Source organism: Elephas maximus, chromosome 3, assembly GCF_024166365.1.
Source record: "Elephas maximus indicus isolate mEleMax1 chromosome 3, mEleMax1 primary haplotype, whole genome shotgun sequence".
NCBI lineage: Eukaryota > Metazoa > Chordata > Mammalia > Proboscidea > Elephantidae > Elephas > Elephas maximus.
Window position 1 is genome coordinate 7,477,926 of NC_064821.1, and position 21,808 is coordinate 7,499,733.

A 21,808-nucleotide genomic window follows, 5' to 3' on the forward strand; every position below is an offset into this window, starting at 1 on the left:
CATCACCTCTCCAGGGTGATGGTTGTTGACCAGCCTGGGGCTTAGCTAACTTGATATGACGGGATTCTCTCCTGCCTTACCCTGACGCTCTGGAGGACTGAAGTGGCCCCTTAGGACCTCTTCCCCTTCTTGGAGAACCCTGGCCCCAGCTTCCATGAGATCTTGGTCTTTATCCAGCTCCCCAAAATAGCTCAGCTGATCTAGGCAGGAAGTCTCGGGCAAGCTGGTTTTGTACACAAGCTCAAGGTGTGCGGGAAAAGTTTGCATGGAATCAGGGGGATCTGGAAGGCAGAGTGTCCTGGAACCGGTAGCATTCCAGCCTCCTGACCCCGTGTAAGGCCAGGGGCAAAGCTTGCTCCTCTCGTGCCTGGTCTCCCCATCTGTACTCTGGCTCTGTCCTGGTTCCTCTGCTCCAGCTCCCTCATTGTTCATGGTGTTTCCACACTTGCGCTCCTACACTAGGTGGCCAGATTTTGCAAATAAAAATATAGGACACCAGTTCAATCTAAATTTCAGATAAACAACACATTTTTTTTTTTAGTACAGCTATGTTCCAAATGGAAACCTTGGTGGCGGAGTGATTAAGAGCTACAGCTGCTAACCAAAAGGCCAGCAGTTCAGATCCACCAAGCGCTCCTTGGAAACCCTATGGCGCAGTTCTACTCTGTCCTGTAGGGTCACTATGAGTCGGAATCAACTCGATGGCAATGGGTTTTTGGTTTTTTTTTTCATGTTCCAAATATTGCATGGCACACATGTTGCATGGGACACAACCAGTTTAAACATGTTGGCATCAGGTCGACTTTGACTCATGGTGACCCCATGTGTATCAGGGTGGAACTGTGCTTTACAGAGTTTTCAATGGTGGTTTTTCAGCAATTGATCACCACCACACCTTTCTTCCACGGTAAGGTGCCTCTGGGTGGACTTGAACCACCAGACTTTAGATCAGCAGCCAAGTGCATTGGCAGTTTGCACCACCCAGGGACTCCACATGGGAAATGTTGTTGTTAGGTGCCATTGAGTCCATTCTGACTCATAGTGACCCTATAGGACAGAGTAGAACTGCCCAGTGGGGTTTTCCAGGCTGTAATCTTTACAAGACGGCCAGGTCTTTCTCCTGCAGACCTCCTGAGTGGGTTTGAACCGCCAACCTTTTTATTAACAGCTGAGCACTTAAGCATTTCACACCAGGGCTCCTTACATGGGAAAGACTTATACTAAAAAAAAATTACTCGTTGTTTACCTAAAATTCTAGGAGCCCTGGTGGCGCAGTGGTTAAGCACTTGGCTGCTAAATGAAAGGTCGGTGGTTGAATCCCACAACTGCTCTGTGGAAGAAAAATGTGGCAGTCGGCTTCTGTCAGGATGAACCACATTTTGCTTATCCATTCATCAGCGGATGGACATTTGGGCTGTTTCCACTTTGGGGATATTATGAATAATACTGCTATGAACATTTTCACGTACAAATCTTTGAGCGGATATTTGTTTTCATTTATCTTGGGGTACCCAGGAATGGAGCAGTGGAGCCCTTGTGGTACATCAGTTAAGAGCTTGGCAGCTAACCAAAAGGTGGGCAGTTTGAATCCACCAGCTGCTCTTTGGAAACCCTACAGGGCAGTTCTGCTCTGTACTATAGGGCTGCTATGAGCTGGAATCAACTCTACAGCAATGGGTTCGGTTTTGGTTTATGGTAAGCAGCAGTCAAGAAATCAATGTATTGGATTGGGCAAATCTGCTGCAAAAGACCTCTCTGAGGTGTTAAAAAGCGAAGATGTCACTTTGAGGACTAAGGTGCCCCTGACCCACGCCGTGGTATTTTCAGTTGCCTCACACGCATGCAAAGGCTATGTGTACAGTGGATGAGGAAGACTGAAAAAGGACTGATGCCTTTGATTTATGATGTTGGCAAAGAACGTTGAGTATACCATGGACTGCCAGAAGAAGGAACAAATTTCTCTTGGAAGAAGTACAGCCAGAATGCTTCTTAGAAGCATGTTGTCAGGAGGGACCAGTCCCCGGAAAAAGACATCATGCTTGGTAAATTAGAGGGTCAGCAAAAAAGAGGAAAACCCTCAATGAGATGGACTGACACAGTGGGTGCAACAGTGGGCTCAAGCATAGCAGTGACTGTGAGGATGGCACAGGATCGGGCAGTGTTTTGTTCTGTTGTACACAGTGCCACTATGAGTGGGAACCGACTTGACAGCACCTAACAGCAACAACACAGGTGGCACAAATGGCTTACGCTTGGCTGCTAACATAAAGGTTGGCAGTTAGAACTCGCCCAGCAGCACTGCAGAAGAAAGACCTGGTAACCCGCTTCCCTTAAGATTACAACCAAGAAAATCCTATGGAGCAGCTCTACCCTGTAACACATGGGATCACTATGGTTGGGAATCAACTTGATGGCAACTAACAAAAACAACATTTTAAAATATGTTTAACTTTTTTAAAAAAAGAAACCAGATTTATTGAGATATATTCCACATATATAAAGGATCTTTTATTTTTTGAGACAGTTGTTGGGTGCGGTAAAGTCGATTTTTGACTCATGGTGATCCCATGTGACAGAGTAGAACTACCCCATAAGGTTTTCTAGGCTATGATCTTTACGAGAGCAGATTGCCAGGTCTTTTTCCCACAGAGCTGATGGGTGCAAACCTTTGGGTTAGTAGCTGAGCTCCTAACCATTGTGCCATCAGGGGTCCTTCTCACTACATAAAAGAAAAAAAAGGCTAGTGCCTATTCACCCTTCAATGCTGTAGTTAAACACACCTCCTGCTGAAAGCCTTCCCTGGTCCCCCAGGCTAAACGGAAAAAAAACAAAAACAAAACTTTTTTCTTAAGCACTCTAATTCTTTCACTTTGCATTTGCATAGCTTATTTGCAACTAAATGGTTTATTTGTTTGGGCATTTTTAGAAAACGTTCTTTGCAGGACTGAGTTCCTCAAAGGCACCCTTACAAATATATGCTGTTCCCAGCCATTCCTATTGTCGGTCACAGTTTTGAGCTCCAGAAAAGGGCTGGGTTGGGGGCTGATGAAGTAATTTAATCCTAAAACCCTGTAAAATCGGTGCTATTATGGGTCCCATTTTACAGGTGGGAAGATGAAGCACAGAGAGATTAAATAATTTGGCCATGCAGAGCTCAATACATTTTTCTTGAGTGAATTAATATGTATATTGGGTATTTTGCGTTTCAGTATGTATACTGAGAAGCCCTGGTGGCGCAGTGTTTAAGAGATTGGCTGCTAACCAAAAGGTCGGCAGGCGGTTCGAAACCACCAGCAGCTCCTTGGAAACCCTATGGGGCAGTTCTACTCTGTCCTATAGGGTCGGTATGAATCGGAATCGACTCGATGGCAACGGATTTGGTTATTTTTGGTTTTATGTATATTAAGCACACACAGAATGTACGCAATAAACTTTTCATAAGTGAATAAATGAACAAGCATGCTGGGCATTTTGTGGTTCTTTGGCCTGACACCTCCCCACCACTGTATGGCCCACCCCGTCTCCTAAGCCTCGCCCCCTAGAGTTGGCGAGGGCTCGTCGGTGTTTTGAGTTGAACCTCTTCTTTTACAATATCCAATGGCTGACACCTACTTAAGCGTCTCCTCCCGTGGTAGCCAATGCCCACTCGGTACCTTGAGGCGCTTCTCTTGTCGTAGCCAATAGCCTTTATTCGCACATTAAGCCCCGCCTCCCGAGCAGGAGGCTCTAGTCACCCGTCGCCTACATTCATTGGGCCTTTTCTCCTGTGTTATCCAATGGTCTGTCCCTCTTTCAAAGCCCTTCCTCCTGTGGTAGCCTATGGCCCCCCCCATACCCCAAGCCCCGCCCCGAAGGAGCCTGGCTCCTCCGTTTCCCTCCTCCCACCTTCCCCTTTCACCTCCCATAACCTCCGCCCTCCTCCCATTAGGCCGCTGGATCACGCCCCTTGACTCTGCCCGTTACCCAATCCCGTTAACTCGCTCTGCTCCAACCCCTCTTCTTATTGGTCCTCGCTCTCCTCCATCCCCGCACGTGGCCCTGAGCGGCGGGGTTGCCTGCCTGTGAGGGCCAGAAGGTGGGACTTCCGGCGGAGCCGAGCCCAATAAGCACGCGCCGGCCCGCTGCCCCGGCGGCCGCACCCGCCTCCTCAGAGTAGCGCTCCCGCCCCCGGCTTCGCCTCCCGCTGCCGCCGTTGCTGCTGCTGCCGCCGCCTCCCGCGGCTCGGGCCCCCTGCCGCCAGCATGCCGCACGCCTTCAAGCCCGGGGACTTGGTGTTCGCCAAGATGAAGGGCTACCCGCACTGGCCGGCCCGGGTGAGGCCGCGCTGGAGATGGGCCAGGCGAGGTGGGGGGTGGAGCAGAAGGGGCCCTGGGCCCGGGGGAGCCGCGCGCCGGAGGTCCGGGGGGCCCGCGGCGCCCGCGCGCTGGAGTCTGGGGTGGCCCGGGGGTCCCGCACACTGGAGCCCGGCGGGGCCAGGCCCGAGGGACCCGCGCGCTGGTGATCCGGGGGGGGCCCGAGGGTCCCGCGCGCTGGTGATCCGGGGGGGCCCGAGGGTCCCGTGCGCTGGAGTCCAGGGGGGCCGGGCCTGAGGGACTTGCGCGCTGGAGGTCCGGGGGGCCTGGAGCCAAGGGGCACGGAACCGGGGCCTGAAGGGGCAGAGTCAAGGCTGAGTGTCAGCGGGGGGCAGGGTTCAAGTGCGAGGGAGGTCTGAGGGTCTGAGGGAGCTGGGATTTGAGGAGGGGGGAAATACCTGAGGGGAGGGAGGTACCCCAGGCTGCAGGGGCCAGAGGGGCCGAGAGCCGTGGTGGAGGGAGGGATCGAGGTGAGGATGCGGGAACGTAAAGGGGTTGGAGGTCACGGCTGAGGGGAGCCGGGGGCCATGTCTGAGGGTCTGAGAAAGGCCAGGGTTGGAAATGGGGCTGGGGGCTGCGTTCCCAAGGCCACTGGCGCTGAGGGGACCACATCAGAGAATGAGAGGCCTGAGGGACCAGGGGGCCGAATAAGGCTTGTTGGGGGGTCTCTGGGGACTGGCACCCTGAGGGGTCCCCCCCCCCCCGCTCTGGTGGAAGAGGCTGAATGAGCTGATCAGGCACCCGAGTGGGCAGCCCAGGACTGTGGGACAACTTGGTGTTGGGGTGCTTCTCACTGATGCTTGAAACACAGACCAGCCCTGGGCTACTGGGGCTCAAGCCCCAAAAGGAGCGCATTTGAGGAAGAGAGCTGGGCCAAGGAGACTTTGGGGTACCCCTTTTGAGGAAGCTGGGGTCTGAGGGAGCCAGGTGGTCCTAGGGGTCCAGGTCTGAAGGGGGTGCTGAGTCTCGGGGTGCTGAGTCTGGGGGTCCCGAGTGTAGATCCCGAATCTGTAGATGAGAGGCAGGGCAGAGCGGAGGAGGGACCTGGAGAGTATTGTCATTTTTATGTCTTAGGGCTTATGTTACCCCAGGACTGAGGTTGGTGGTATTTACATAGCAAAACTGGAGGAATTAGGGGTTTCTGGGGGTCCCGACAGCCGGGAGAAGGCTGGAAGGATGAGGCTGAGGGTTCAGTGGGAACAAAACAAGAAGGGGAGTCGTCCTGGGCAGTCCTGGGGATCCCGGGGAATTTGCGTGGCTCACTGCCCCGGGTGGATGTAAGCGAGGGTTTCCGTTCAGAAAGGCCGCCACAGGGTGCCAGGAGGTGGCGCAGGGGACAACTGCCCAGCAGCTCGGAGAGCTCAGGGCTGTTGGAGCATCAGGGGCGTGTCCCGCGTGGGGCGGGAGCAGCTGCTGGGCCCGGCAGGCGAGCTGGGGTGGTACCAGCTCAGGCTGAGTTTGGGGATGCCGCTGCGGGAGAGTGAGGTGTTTGAAGGTGGATGTGCTTGGCCGAGGACTTTGAGAAAGTAGCCCAGGGGAGCCCTGAAAGAGAAGGCAGCCGGGGGCCTGGGGCAGGGAAAACTCAAGCAGCTACCGAGGAGATGGATAAGAGGGCCGTGAAGGAATGCGTGGAGAGCCGAGAACCCACCCTAACCTGATCTCCGTGGGCTTATTTGTATGGAGGAAACCAGGCGATAGAACTTTGCAGATACTTCCCTCCTTTCCCTGTTCCTTTCCTTGCCCAGACCCAGCTTATCCTTTTCCCCCCTTCCCCAGGCTGCTCGCTAAGCCCCGAACATTTCCAAGCACCTGATTGGAAGTGAAGGGTCTGCTAGCCTCCTGTGGGGAGGTGACTGACAGCTGCTGGAGCCCGTGGGCCTAGAGGGAGAGGGTGGGACTTCCTGGATGCTGAGGGCCTGTCTCCTGCAGCCCACCCCCCACTCTCTGCCTCCTTGGAGCTGCCAGCTGCAGCCTGAGCCCCAGAAGCCTCTGGGGGACCACCCACAGATCGCCTCTTTGCGGGAGGGGGTCCAGTGGGAGGGCTCTGGAAGTCCTAGAAGCTGAGCTCGGCCCCACCCCCCTGGTCGCTTCGGAGAACCATATTTGGCCTTACTCAGGTGAAGCACCTGCGGGGGGTGGGGAGTGGGGGGTCGCCTTCTTCCTGGGGGAGAGGGACCCACCTAGGGGTATGCAGTGGCATCCACAGAGGAAGGTAGAGTCTTATATGGAAGGTGATATATCCTCCTACCTTGAAGGACCCTCTCCTCCCAGCATGCTCTTCTCCAAGTCACTTGGCTGTTTTCTTGGTGATCTCCCGCGTCAGTGGGTGGACCTGGTCCCCCCCAGTCACCCCTAACTGCCCTGACCATCCCCTCGCTGCAGATCGACGATATTGCCGACGGTGCCGTGAAGCCCCCACCCAACAAATACCCCATCTTCTTCTTCGGTACACACGAGACGTAAGTGTTCTTGCCTGGGGGCTTGATCTTCCTGCCAGGTGCCTCCCACGGTGGCCTGGCTCACCTGGGGCCGGCCCGTGGTTCCTCTCTCCAGAGCCTTCCTGGGACCCAAGGACCTGTTCCCCTACGACAAGTGTAAAGACAAGTACGGGAAACCCAACAAGAGGAAAGGCTTCAATGAGGGGCTGTGGGAGATCGAGAACAATCCACATGCCAGCTACAGCGCACCTCCGGTGAGCACTCGGGGCAGAGAGAGCCCCATGCAGGCGGGCACGGCTGGAGGTGGGCTTTACCTCCTGTGTGGGGGAAGGAGGGGCCAGGCTTCCCCAGCCTTGGCACTGTCGACCTTTGGGGCTGAGTCCTTCTCTGGGGGAGGGGGCATCCTGTGCCCTGTAGGGTGTGGGCCGGCAGGATCCCTGGCCTGCACCCACTGCATACCCGTACCACATGACAACCAGGAATGTCTGCTGTATGATATGAGCTGAGGATCAAACTCAATTGTTTTCCAAATAGTGAACGCAGGGTTTCTCAGCCTCAATACTGTGGACATTTGGGGCTGTACCCTCCTCAAGGGTGGGGCCGTCCTGTGCACTGAAGTGTGCCGAGCAGCATCCCTGGCCTCTACCCACTTGATGCCAGTAGCACTCCCCCCCGCAAAATTGTCTCCAGACATTTGTCCAGCGTCCCTTGGAGGACAGAATTGCCCTTCCCTCCTCTCATTTCGTTAGATCAGGCCCCTATTTATATTTTGGGCCTGGTAATTTGTTGTGTGGGGCAGCCCTGTGCCCTGTAGGGTGTCGAGCAGCATCCCTGGTCTCCACCCACTTGGTGCCAGTATCACTCCCCTACCCAGGTTGTGACCCCACAGATGTCTCCAGACGTGGCCCAGGGTCTCCCCGGGATGAGAGCCCTTGCTCTAGGGTCAGCCTGAATTTACAAGTGTTGTGATCACTTTGATAACACCTTGTATTTTCTAAGAAAAAGAGCTGTTGGTTTTTTTGTTTTCCTTCCAAAAACCCTCTCTCCCTTCCCAATTACTGCCAGATTTGGATCCTGAAAAAAAAATTGTTTTTATGTATAAGAGTTCTTGGTCAGGTAGGGAAAGAGATGCCAAGAATCATGGGGGTGACATCTGGGCAGTCAGGCGGGGTCTGAGGGTCTTCAGGGAAAGGAAGGAGTTGAGAAAGGGGAAGTCAAATTGATAGAAAGCCCACCAAGGCCACAGAGGACGGGGGAGGGTGGCATTTTGGGGGGAGCTGTGGTTGAGAGGAAGCCAGCCAGGGTTTCTTCACTCTGCCCTTAACCACTGCTTTTGAGGTTGATGTGGGAGGTATGGGGAAGAGAAGTACCCTGGGCTTAGGAGGCGTGGGCAGGAAGTTGGCTGGGAGGTGAAGGGAACTGACCACAGAACGGGAAAGCTTGTGGACATCTGGGATGTTAGGGGAGAACGTGACACTTGGGACAGGCGGAAACCAGGAGTCAGAGAGGGCCTTGCTCAGCCTTTGGTTTTTGCGACCGGGGGAAGATTTGCTTCTGTGGTACCTGGTCTAGACTTGGAGTCTTGAGCTGGCCTCTCCGTCATCTTTGCGTGCCAGCGTTCACTCATTTATCTGGCGGACGTTTCTGTGTTGACACCTGTCACCAGGTTTTGTGCTAGGGACCAGGAAGACAAGCAAATCAGACACGGCCTTTGCCTTCTGGGGACTTGGTCACCAGATGGCTCTGTGCGCTGAGGGGGGCCCATGTTTTCCGCATGTCTTGGTGGTGTGTTACTTTTCACTCCATGATGTGGGTAGAACGCAGAGGTTCTCTGTGGTTTGACGTTGTTATGTGACGTAGAGTTGTAGAACTGCCCCATAGGTTTTTTTTTTTTTTTTATGTATTTTGTTGTTGTGGAGAATATACACAGCAGAACATATGCCAATTCAGCAGTGTCTACGTGTACAATTCAGTGACGTTGATTATGTTCCCAGAGTTGTGCACCATAGGGCTTTCTAGGCTGTAATCTTTACAGGAGCAGATTGCCAGGTGTTTCCCCTGTGGAGCCGCTGGGTGGATTCGAACCACCAACCTTTCAGCTAGCCGAGCACTTAATGTTGCACCAGCGGGGCGCCTTTCTGGTTCTGTACCCACTGCTGTTCCCTTTCTCCCCCAGACTTTGTGGGTCCACAGCTTGGAGAGATAGATCTGAAAGTCTTTGGGTAGTTGAGTTTCATGAGCTCCTTTTCTGGGCCCAGCTCAACTTTCTACGGTTACGTCCTCAGCTTATTACCTCCTGGTGAGTCATCTCACCATTTAATATTTATTGGGCTCCTGCAGCTTGCTAAGTACCGCATAGATGCTTGCCCTCGAGGAAATGAAACTCGAAGATAAATTAAATAAACCTCGTACAAATTCCTCAAGTCGAGAGTAGTTACAGGTATCCGAGCTTATTGCCAGTCCTTGGTTCCCTAACCTGACTACGCTTCCAAATGGGACCCTGGCTTAAAATGCAGATTCCCAGGTCACATGCCCTAGAGATTTTGAGTTAACAGTTTAGGGTGGAAGCCTGGGAACTTTATTTTTTCTTTCCACCATCATCATTCTAGATGCTTCTTCTACAGCCAGTCCATGGACAGGCACTCAAGAAGCATTGCTTTCTGGGTAACCATGCAGCCTTTTTTTTTTCAGCCTTGAAGTTTTTGTTTTATTTTTACGTTTTAAGTAGAATACAGGGTTATTGTACAAAATTCAAAAGGTAGAAAAACACACTTTGTTTTCCTCTCAAGATAGCCACAGCTCCCAGTTTCTTCTAGATTCTTCCACAATATTTTATTCAGATAAAAGCATATGTCTTTCTTTTAAAATTTTGTTTGCTTGTTTGATTGTGGTAAAATACATATAGTAGAACATTTACCAAATCAACATTTTTTACGTGTACAATTCAGTGACATTGATGACGTTCATCACATTCAGCCGTCACCACTGTCCATTTCCACGTGTCCCCATCACCCTTGACAGAAACTCAGTGCCCCCTAAGCAGTGACTCCCGTTCTCCCCTCCCTCCTGCCCCTGCTCACCACTGGTAAACTTTGGTCTCTACTTTGGCCTATTCTGGGTATTTCACAGAAGCGAGCTCACATGAGATTTGTCCCTTTGTGACTGAGTGATTTCACTTAGCGTGATGTTTCGAAGGCTCATCCATGTTGTAGCACGTAGCAGGACTTCCTTTCTCCTTATGGGTGAATGACACCCCATTGTATGGATGGAGCACCTTTTTATCGACTTACCGTTTGGTGGACATTTAGGTTGTTCCCACCTTGTGGCTCTTGTGTACTGGTGTAAGGGTTTCTGGCGGACGTTGGGGTACAGCTTTCTGTTTGCATTCCTTCCTTCACTTCTGGGTGTATATGTTTACCTGGGACTGGGGTTGCTGGATCAGATGGTACTTGGACGTTTCACTCTTTAAGGAACCGCCAAACTGTTCTCCGAAGTGGCTGTACCAAAACCAGCAGTGGATGAAGGTTCTGACTTTTTTGTTTTTCTGATCGTTGCCCTCTTAGGGTGAAACGCTGTCTTACTACGGTTTTGATTTGCATCTGTCCAGTGACTAATGATGTCAAGCACCGTTTCACGTGCTCGTTGGCCACTCGTGAGTCTCCTTTGGTGAATACTTTCCTTTTTTAAGCATGTAATTCTGTACTTTGCTTTATTCACCCAACAGTGTATCTTGGTGACTGGTCCACGGGAACACACAGAGAGCAGCCTCCATCTTTCCAATGGCCCTCACTGAAAGAGTGTTCCTCAGACTGGTACCAGTTCGCACCCCCACCCACAGTGTGTGGGAAGGCCTGTCTCCCCAGCCCCTTTCTTAGTCAGTAGGTGAAAACGGTCCCTGAATGTGGTTGTAATGACTCTGTTCTTTGGTCTTCACAATGATCCTGAGGGTGGGCTGGGCAGGTGGTAGCATTTTCCCCGTTTTACAGATGAGTAGACTGAGGCGCACAGAGCTTGCTTGATTGCCTAGAGGGACCCAGCTCGAATCTGAGACCTTTTAGATCTAGACCAGGGTCTCTCCCCCTCAGCACTGGGGGCATTCAGGGTCAGATCCTTCTCTGGGGTGGGGGCTGCTATCCTGTGCACTGTAGAGTGTCGAGCAGCATCCCTGGCCTCCACCTACTCAATGCCAGTAGTACCCCTCCCCCAGTGATGACAACCACAAATGTCCCTAGACGTTACCAAGTGTCCCCTGGGGGCAGAATCGCCCTAGGTGGGAACCCCTGGGTTAGGGGCTTCCACTCAGTGCAGCCTTGTGCCTTGGTAGACAAAGACATAAAGGAACTCATCCAAGGTTTTCAAGCTTGTTCGCAACATTGCTGGGCTGGGGCTCAAACCCTGGCTTCCCTGCTCCGGGCCAGCGTCCTTTATGTGAGCCCAGTGCTGTGGGGTTGGAGGTCAGACTAGCTAGGGGTTGAGCCCGTCACCAAGTGGCGGCTGTTACTGTCTACTCCATCTGCCTGAACAAGGCAGGGAGCCTGGAAAATAACCTCTAAACGAAAGACATCTCGGGTCGAGAGCCCTGCTTCATGGGCAGCGGGCCCTGGGTTCAAGTCCTGGCTCTTCCACTTGCTAGCTCTGTGCGTTGGGACTTGATGTCCTCTCTCTGAGCCTCAGTTTCCCCTCTGAAACAGGACAGTGATCCCCCTCCCCTGCCTCACGCGCAGAATCAGGGAGAAGATGCACATGAAACCCCTTGCGTGCTGTATTGCCCGTGCTCGTTGACAGTGGTGGCGGTTGGGAGTGAGGGACAAGGCTGCATCCTTCCTTCCTCTCCCATGGTGAGGCCCCTGGGTGGTGCACAGTCTGTGCTCAACTGCTAACCTAAAGGTTGGTGGTTCAAGCCCACCCAGCGGTGCCGTGGAAGGAGACCTGGCAGTCTGCTTCTGTTGAGATTATAGCCAAGATTTACAACAACGACAAAAAGAGAGTAGCAGCTGAGGCTGCTTGTGTACAACCGGACACCTCGTGGGATTTGATTTTCTGGAGGTTTAAGGTCATGGTTCATGGGGCATCCCAGTTAATTGGCCTAGTAACACGTTTAGTGCTTCTGTTCTGCCTCCTAGTTCATTGCATAGTGCCTGGGGTCCTAAAAGCTTGCAGGCAGCCGTCCAAGGTATAGCACTTGGTCTCCATTCACCTGGAGCAACAGAGGACGAAGGAGAGTCAGGAATAGAAGGCAGATACGGAATGTGTGGCTAATTGGCTCCATAAACAACTCCCTTCTTTGCCATGAGATCAGAAGAACTGGATGGTGCCTGGCTACCCAGTGCCTGGCTAGCACTGCCAAACATTTTGATGAAAGATTCTGTAGAAGAACCCTGATCAAAAGGGGGAAAACGTAGAGCAGAATTTCAAATTCTCATGGACACCAGACGTGAAAGTTGGGTGAAGCCCTGAAACTATTGCCCTGAGATAATCTTTAAATCTTAAACCAAAAATATCCCCTGAAGTCTTCTTAAAACCAAACAATAGTTTAGCTTAACTAGCAAAAAATGCCTGCCTTGAGCATTATGCTCTTGTGAGAACTATCTCTATGGGATCAAATTGACAACAGCAACTGGAAGGATGATGTAGGAGCCTTAGGGGGCAGTGAGTTATGTCAGTGGGGGAGGAACGACTCAGAAAAGGAGGGTGAGAATGGTTGCACAACTTGAAGAATGTAATCGGTGTCACTGGATTGTACATGGAGACACTGTTGAATTAGGGTATATTTTATTGTGTAGTTTCTAAACAACAACAAAGTAAGTAAATTTAAAAGAGAAAAAAAGCCAAGAAAACCGTATGTTCTACTCTGTGACACATGGGTCACGTTGAGTCGGAACCCACTCACCAGCAGCCAACAACAACTTCCCCACCTTCTCTGCCCTCCGGCTCCACCAGGGCACTGAGAGGAACAAACTGCCAGCCTCACTCACTGACTCATCGGGGCCTGAGATGCTTTAAAGTTGGCCGGCTCGTGGCCTTACGTTTCCTGGTTCTTCTCTGTGCTGTCAGCACTTACGTTGTCTAAACCTCTTGGTGTGGATCACATTCCCTGACACCTCTGGTGAAAGGTCGTTAGAGCCCAGCGGGCTGACCCCAGCGGATCCAGAGTTCTGGTCCCGGGTTTCCCAGCTAGCCTGATGCAGGGCAGGTCACGTCCCTTCCTGGAGACTGAGTTAATCCATTTGTGAAGTGGCGACATTGTTCGTCATCACCCCAGAGGGCTGTCAGGGCACACGTCAGATCTCAGGCGGTCACATGCTTGGCGGGAACCAGGAGGGGTTTGTAAAAAAGAGTAGCTGTATGCGGAGTCCCTAGGTGGTGCGAGCGGTGAATGTGTTCGCCTATCCACTGTAAGATGGGTTCAAATCCTTTCAGAGGCAACTTGGAAGAAAGACCTGGCGATTTCCTGAAAAACCAGCCATTGATAACTGTAGAGCACAGAGCACAGTTCAGATCTGACCCACACAGGGGCGCCATGTGCTGGGGTCAGCTTGACGGCATCTGGTTAGTATCTGTGCAGTGGCCCATGCTAGGGGGCTAAAGGCGACCTGATTTTGTGTCCCGGCCCCGTCACTTATTGGGTGTGTGATCTTGAGCTGTTCTCCACCTCTCTCCACCTGTTTCCTCACCTGTACAGTGAGGATGAGAATTCCCGCCTGGTTCAGTGGTAGAACGCTCGCCTCCCGTGAGGCCTGGAGTCAGTTCCCGGCCAACGCACCTCACGTGCACCCACCACCCCTCTGTCAGCGGAGGCTTGCATGTTGCTAGGATGCTGAACAGGTTTAAACAGAGCTTCCAGACTGAGACGAACTAGGAAGAAAGGCCTGGTGATCTGCTTCTGAAAATCAGCCAGCGAATACTCTATGGATCACAACAGTCCAGTCTGGAATCGATAGTGGAGATGGCACAGGACCAGGCAGCGTTTTGTTTCGTTGTCCGTGGGGCCACCACATGTCGGGGCCGACTTGACAGCAGCAAATAGCAAGTAGAGGTAATCTCGTTAAATCTGGTAGTTCACGCTCGAGTATCACTGGTTCTTAGTGTTATAATGTTGTTGGCTGCCACCTGTCAGTGTGTCGTACTGTGGTGGCCTGCGTGTTGCTGTGTTGCTGGAAGGTGTGCCACCAGTGTTTCAGATACTAGCAAGGTCACCCATCCATGGTGGACAGGTTTCAGTGGCACTTTGAAACTAAGACAGACCAGGAAGAAGGCCCTGGCGGTGTATTTCTGAAAAAATTAGCCAGTGGAAACCTCATAGATGGCAGCGGAAGATTGTCTGAAGTGTTGTAATACCGACCCTGATCCTCGTGGTCCAAGATCCTCGCAACAGCCATTTAGTCTCTTACCCTCTGAGCTGCTGTTTCCAGCGAAAAACAGGTAACATCTTTCTTCTCCACCACCCAGGGGTGCTCCAGAGAAGTAGACCCGAGAGCCCTCTGAACGCTGCAAGAAAGGTGTGATAGCAACCAACCGTGAAAGTGCCCTGCTTCTCTCCTGGCGTTTTTGGTCTGGGGCTTGACCTACTTCACATTATCCTTTTTAGTCTCATTAAAGATTACACAGGCAGGGCCCTGTTTCCATGCCGAAGGCCCTTGCTCACAGGGCCACCAGGGAGACAAAACATGTTTGGCGCGGAGCCGCCAGGTCCTTTCAACACCTGGCTCTCGTTTTTCTTGTCACTCAGTGGGGACTGTGAGCCTGCATCTCTGCATAAAGGCCGGGGCAGCTCAGAGCGTGGCGGTGGGGGAAGAATAACTTGTTGCCATCTAGTCGATTCCCACTCATAGTGACCCTATAAGACAGAGGAGAATTGCCCCATAGGGTTTCCAAGGAGTGCCTGGTGGATTTGAACTGCCGACCTTTTGGTTGGCAGCCAAGCTCTTACCCACCGCACCACCAGGGCTCCAGGAGAAGAATCGAAAAACCAAACCCATTGCCACTGAGACGATTTCCAACTCATAGTGACCCTATATATAGGACAGGGTAGAACTGCTCCATACCGTTTCCAAGGAGCACCTGGTGGATTCAAACTGCCAACCTTTTGGTTAGCAGCTGAACTCTTAACCATTATGCCACCAGGGTTTCCTGGGGGAAGAATAGGAGGTTTAATAACAGAGTGACTGTCGGGGGTGGGGGGGGGGCATTGAAGGAAGGCCCAGGTCGGTTCCACTCTCCTTCCCTGCTCTCCTTCCCTCGCCCCATCTGACACCCAGCTCTCATCCTGCGTTCCTGTCCTGCATTCTCTTTTGAGCATGTCCACTTGGATGGGGCCCTGAGGCCATGCCTTCAGCAGCTGTCCAGCCCTGAGACGGGGCCTCCTCCCGCTCTGGCTGTCCCACTGCAAGACCTCAGCCTGGCCTTGGCCTCTCTGCTTCTCCTTCCTCGGCTCACCTCTCAGGTCCTTTCAGGGTGGGGTTTGGAAACACGTCGTGCAGGTCCTGCTTTCTTCTGCCTCGGCCAGTGTGTATACTTTGCTCTGGTCCATTCCGCCCCTACTGGAATCACACCAAGACAAAGTGGCTTCTTTGGCTAATGGTCTTTGTTTTTTTTTCCCAGGTAAAAGCCACATAACATAAAATTCACCATTTTAGCAATTTTTAAGTGTACGCCTTGGTGGCTTTTAGTACATTCACCATGTTGTGTGACCATAACCGCCACCCAATTCCAGAACATTCTCATCATGCCAAAAAGAAACCCCATATCCCTTACTCATCACCCCCCGTCTCCATGGATGTGCCTGTTCTGGACACTGTGTCTCACTCAGTGAGATCGGACACTACGTGGTCTGTGTTCAGCTTCCCTGATCGAGCGTGATAGTTCTGTGTCGTAGCATGTATCAGGACTTAGTTTCTTTTTATTTTAATTTTTATTGTGCTTTAAGTGAAAGTTTACAAATCAAGTCAGTCTCTCACATAAAAATTTATATACACCTTGCTGTATACTCCTAGTTGCTTTCCCCTTAGTGAGACAGCACACTCCTTCCTTGCACTCTCTATTTTCATGTCCATTCAACCAGCTTCTGTCCCCCTCTGCCCTCATCTCCCTTCCAGATAGAAACTGCCCGTACAGTTTCATGTGTCTACTTGATCCAAGAAGCTCACTCCTCACCACTATAATTTTCTATCCCATAGTCCAGTCTAATCCCTGCCTGAAGGGTTGATTTTGGGAATGGTTTCTGTCTTGGGCTAACGGAAGGTCTGGGGACCATGGGGTCCTTCTAGTCTCATTCAGACCATTAAGTCTGGTCTCTATGAGAATTTGAGGTCTGCATCCCACTGCTCTCCTGCTCCATCAGGGGTTCTCTGTTGTGTTCCCTGTCAGGGCGGTCATCGATTGTAGCCGGGCACCATCTAGTTCTTCTGGTCTCAGGCTGATGTAGTCGCTGGTTTATGTGGCCCTTACTGTCTCTTGGGCTCGTTTACCTTGTGTCTTTGGTGTTCTTCATTCTCCTTTGGTCCAGGTGGGTTGAGACCAACTGATGCATCATAGATGGACGCTTGCTAGCATTTAAGACCCCAGCCGCCACTCTTCAAAGTGGGATGCAGAATGTTTTCTTAATAAATTTTATTATGCCAGTTGACCTAGATGTCCCCTGAAACCATGGTCCCCAAACCCCCACCTCTGCTACGCTGGCCTTTGAAGCGTTCAGTTTATTCAGGAAACTTCTTTGGCTTTTGGTTTAGTCCATTTGTGCTGCCCTCTCTGTGTTGCGTGTTGTCTTTCTCTTCACCTAAAATGGTTCTTGTCTACTAATTAGTGAATACCCCTATTCCTCCCTCCCTCCCCACTCTCATAACCATCAAAGAGTATTCTCTATTTAAACTATTTCACGAGTCCTTGTAATAGTGGTCTCATACAATGTTTGCCCTTTTGCAGCTGACTAATTTCACTCGGCATAACGCCTTCCAGGTTCCTCCATGTTATGAATTTTTCACGGATTTCATCATTGTTCTTTATTGGTGTGTAGTATTCCATTGTGTGAATATACCATAATTTATTTATCCATTCATCTGTTCATGGGCACCTTGGTTGCTTCCATCTTTTTGCTATTGTAAACAGTGCTGCAGTGAACATCGTTTGTTCCTTTGTTCATTTGTTAGGTACCGTTGAGTCGGTTCCGACTCATAGCGACCCTGTGCACAACAGAACGAAACACTGCCCGGTCCTGAGCCATCCTCACAATCATTGTTATGCTTGAGCTCATTGTTGCAGCCACTGTGTCAATCCACCTTGTTGAGGGTCTTCTTCTTTTCCGCTGACCCTGTACTCTGCCAAGCACGATGTCCTTCTCCCAGGGACTTATGCCTCCTGACAACATGTCCAAAGTGTGTAAAACACAGTCTCACCATCTTTGCTTCTAAGGAATATTCTGGATGTACTTCTTCCAAGACAGATTTATTCATTCTTTTGGCAGTCCGTGGTGTATTCGATATTCTTCGCCAACACCACAATTCAAAGGTGTCAACTCTTCTTTGGCAGCTTTCACATGCATATGATGTGATTGAAAATACCATGGCTTGGGTCAGGCGCACCTTAGTCTTCAAGGTGACATCTTTGCTCTTCGACACTTTGAAGAGGTCCTTTGCAGCAGATTTGCCCAATGCAATGCGTCTTTTGATTTCTTAACTGCTGCTTCCGTGGCTGTTGATTGTGGATCCAAGTAAAACGAAATCCTTGACAACTTTAATCTTTTCTCCATTCATCTCGATGTTGCTTATCGGTCCAGTTGTGAGGATTTTTGTTTTCTTTATGTTGAGGTGTAATCCATACTGAAGGCTGTGGTCTTTGATCTTCATCAGTAAGTGCTTCAAGTCCCCTTCACTTTCAGCAAGCAAGGTTGTGTCATCTGCATAACGCAGGTTGTTAATGAGTCTTCCTCCAATCCTGATGTCCCGTTCTTCTTCATATAGTCCAGCTTCTCGGATTATTTGCTCAGCATGCAGATTGAATAGGTATGCTGAAAGAATACAACCCTGATGGACACCTTTCCTGACTTTAAACCAATCAGTACGCCCTTGTTCTGTCCGAACAACTGCCTCTTGATATATATAAAGGTTCCTTATGAGCACAATTAAGTGTTGTGGAATTCCCATTCTTTGCAGTGTTATCCATAATTTGTTATGATCCACACAGTCAAATGCCTTTGCATAGTCAATAAAACACAGGTAAACAGCCTTCTTTTTTTTTTTTTTAAACATCCTTCTGGTATTCTCTGCTTTCAGCCAGGATCCATCTGACATCAGCAATGATATCCCTGGTTCCACGTCCTCTTCTGAAACCGGCCTGAATTTCTGGCAGTTCCCTGTTGATACACTGCTGCAGCCGTTTTTGAATGATCTTCAGCAAAATTTTGCTTGCCTGTGATATTAATGATATTGTTCTATAATTTCCACATTCGGTTGGATCACCTTCCTTGGGAATAGGCATAAATATGGATCTCTTCCAGTCAGTTGGCCAGGAAGCTGTCTTCCATATTTCTTGGCATAGACGAGTGAGCACCTCCAGTGCTGCATCTGTTTGTTGAAACATCTCAATTGATATTCCATCAATTCCTGGAGCCTTGTTTTTTGCTATTGCCTTCAGAGCAGCTTGGACTTCTTCCTTCAGTACCATCAGTTCCTGATCATATGCCACCTCTTGAAATGGTTGAACATCGACTAATTCTTTTTGGTATAATGACTCTGTGTATTCCTTCCATCTTCTTTTGATGCTTCCTGCGTCATTTAATATTTTCCCCACGGAATCCTTCACTATTGCAACTCCAGGCTTGAATTTTTCTTCAGTTCTTTCAGCTTGAGAAACGCCAAGCACGTTCTTCCATTTTGGTTTTCCATCTCTAGCTCTTTGGACATGTCGTTATAATACTTTATTTTGTCTTCTCAAGCCGCCTTTTGAAATCTTCAGTTCTTTTACTTCATCAATTCTTCCTTTTGCTTTAGCTGCTTGATGTTCGAGAGCAAGTTTCAGAGTCTCCCCTGACATCCTTCTTGGTCTTCTGTTTCTTTCCTGTCTTTTCAATGACCTCTTGCTTTCTTCATGGATGACGTCCTTGATGTCATTCTACAACTCGTCTGGTCTTCAGTCAGTAATGTTCAATGCGTCAAATCTATTCTTGAGATGGTCTCTAAATTCAGGTGGGATATACTCAAGGTCGTATTTTGTCTCTCGTGGACTTGCTCTGATTTTCTTCAGTTTCTCTTGAACTTGCATATGAGCAATTGACGGTCTGTTCCACAGTCGGCCCCTGGCCTTGTTCTGACTGATGATATTGAGCTTTTCCATCGTCTTTTTCCACAGATGTAGTCAGTTTGATTTCTGTGTGTTCCATCTGGCAAGGTCCATGTGTATTGTCGCCATTTATGTTGGTGAAAGAAGGTATTTGCAATGAAGAAGTTGTTGGTGTTGCAAAATTCTATCATTCAATCTCTGGCATCGTTTCTGTCACCAAGGCCATATTTTCCAACTACTGATCCTTCTTCTTTGTTTCCAACTTTCGCATTCCAATCGCCAGTGATTATCAATGCATCTTGATTGCATGTTCAATCAATTTCAGACTGCAGCAGCTCATAAAAATCTTCTATCTCTTCATCTTTGGTCCTAGTGGTTGGTGCGTAAATTTGAATAATAGTCATATTAACTGGTCTTCCTTGTAGGCATATGGATATTATCCTATCACTGACAGCGTTGTACTTCAGGATAGATCTTGAAAGGTTCTTTTTGACGATGACTGCAACACCATTCCTCTTCGAGTTGTCATTCCCAGCACAGTAGACTATATGATTGTCTGATTCAGAATGGCCAATACCAGTCCATTTCAGCTCACTAACGCCTAGGATATCAATGTTCATGTGTTCCATTTCATTTTTGATGATTTCTAATTTTCCTAGGTTCATGCATCGTACATTCCAGGTCCTGATTATTAATGGATGTTTGCAGGTGTTTCTCCTCATTTTGAGTCGTTCGACATCAGCGAATGAAGGTCCTGAAAGCTTTACTCCATCCACATCATTAAGGTCAACTCTACTTTGAGGAGGCAGCTCTTCCCCAGTCATCTTTTGAGTGCCTTCCAGCCTGGGGGGCTCATCTTCCAGCACTATATCAGACAATGTTCCGCTGCTATTCATAAGGTTTTCACTGGCTAATGCTTTTCCGAAGTAGACTGCTGGGTCCTTCTTCCTAGTCTGTCTTAGTCTGGAAGCTCAGCTGAAACCTGTCCTCCATGGGTGACCCTGCTGGTATCTGAATACCGGTGGCATAGCTTCCAGCATCACGGCAACACGCAGGCCTCCACAGTATGACAAACTGACAGACACATGGGGGGCAATGATCATGGGTGTGCATATATGTGTTTGTGTGAAGGCTCTTACTTTCCTAGGGTATATTCCAAGGAGTGGGATTGCTGATCGTATGGTGGTTCTAGTTTTTTAAGGAAGCGCCAAATCAATTCCCAAAGTGGTGGTCCCTTTTTACATTCCCACCAGCAGTGTATAAGTGCTCCAGTCTCTCCACAGCCTCTCCAACATTTATTATTTTGTGTGTTTTGGATTAATGCCAGCCTTGTTGGAGTGAGATGGAATCTCGTTGCAGTTTTGATTTGCATTTCTGTAACCGCTAATGATCGTGAGCATTTCCTCATGTTTCTGTTAGTTACCTGAATATCTTCAGTGAAGTGCCTGTTCATATCCTTTGCCCGTTTTTTAATTGCGTTATTTGTCTTTTTGTAGTTGAGTTTTTGCAGTATCTTGTAGATTTTAGAGCTCAGACGCTGATCGGAAATGTCATAGCTGAAAACTTTTTCCCAGTCTGTAGATAATCTTTTTACTCTTTTGGTGAAGTCTTTGGATGGGCGTACGTGTTTGCTTTTTAGGAGCTCCCAGTTATCTGGTTTCTATTCTGGTATTTGTGCATTGTTAGTAATGTTTTGTATACTGTTTATGCCATGTATTAGGGCTCCTGGCATTGTCCCTATTTTTTTTTTCCATCATCTTTATCGTTTTAGATTTTATATTTAGGTCTTCGGTCCATTTTGAGTTCGTTTTTGTGCATGGAGTGAGGTATGGGTCTTGTTTCATTTTTTTGCAGATGGATATCCAGTTATGCTAGCACCATTTGTTGAAAAGACTGTCTTTTCCCCATTTAACTGACTTTGGGCCTTTGTCAAATAACAGCTGCCCATATGTGGATAGATTTATGTCTGGATTCTCAATTCTGTTCCACTGGTCTGTGTGTCTGTTGTTGTGCCAGTACCAGGCTGTTTTGACTACTGTGGCGTTAAAAGAGGTTCTAAAATCAGAGAGTGTGAGGCCTCCCACTTTGTTCTTCTTTTTCAGTAATGCTTTACTTATCCAGGGCCTCTTTCCCGTCCATATGAAGCTGGTGATTTGTTTCTTCATCTCGTTAAAAAATGTTGTTAGAATTTGGATCAGAATTGCATTGTATCTATAGATGGCTTTTGGTAGAATAGAAATGTAGGTCTCTTTTGGTTTCTTGCAGTAGTGCCTTGTAGTTTTCTTTGTATAGGTCTTTTACGTCTCTGGTAAGATTTATTCCTAAGTATTTTATCTTCTTGGGGACTACTGTAAATGGTACTGATTTGGTGATTTCCTCTTCGATGTTCTTTTTGTTGGTGTAGAGGAATCCAACTGATTTTTGTAGGTTTGTTTTATATCCTGATACTCTGTTGAGCTCTTCTATTAGTTTCAGTAGTTTTCTTGAGGATTCTTTGGGGTTTTCTGTGTATGAGATCATGTCATCTGCAAATAGAGATAGTTTTACTTCTTCTATACCAATCTGGATGCCCGTTATGTCTTCATCTAGCCTAATTGCTCTGGCTAGGACTTCCAGCATCATGTTGAATTAAGAGTGATGATAAAGGGCATCCTTGTCTGGCTCCCAATCTCAAGGGGAATGCTTTCAGACTCCATTTAGGACGATGTTGGCTGTTGGCTTTGTATAAATGCCCTTTATCATGTC

General features: G+C 49.3%; 1 protein-coding gene across 2 annotated transcripts in view; it reads left to right on the plus strand.

The window, feature by feature from the left end:
• The first annotated feature begins 4,132 nt into the window (after nt 1–4,132).
• The window catches only part of HDGFL2 (HDGF like 2), a 30,745-nt gene continuing 13,069 nt past the window's right edge, over nt 4,133–21,808 (plus strand). Inside the window, exons 1-3 of one of the 2 annotated variants that reach the window (XM_049876451.1) lie at nt 4,133–4,313; nt 6,735–6,811; nt 6,906–7,044. In XM_049876451.1, the coding sequence (XP_049732408.1) occupies nt 4,242–4,313; nt 6,735–6,811; nt 6,906–7,044 (288 nt within the window). In that variant the 5' untranslated portion in view covers nt 4,133–4,241. The remainder of the gene's footprint in view (nt 4,314–6,734; nt 6,812–6,905; nt 7,045–21,808) is intronic. The other variant, XM_049876450.1, reaches the window with a different exon arrangement.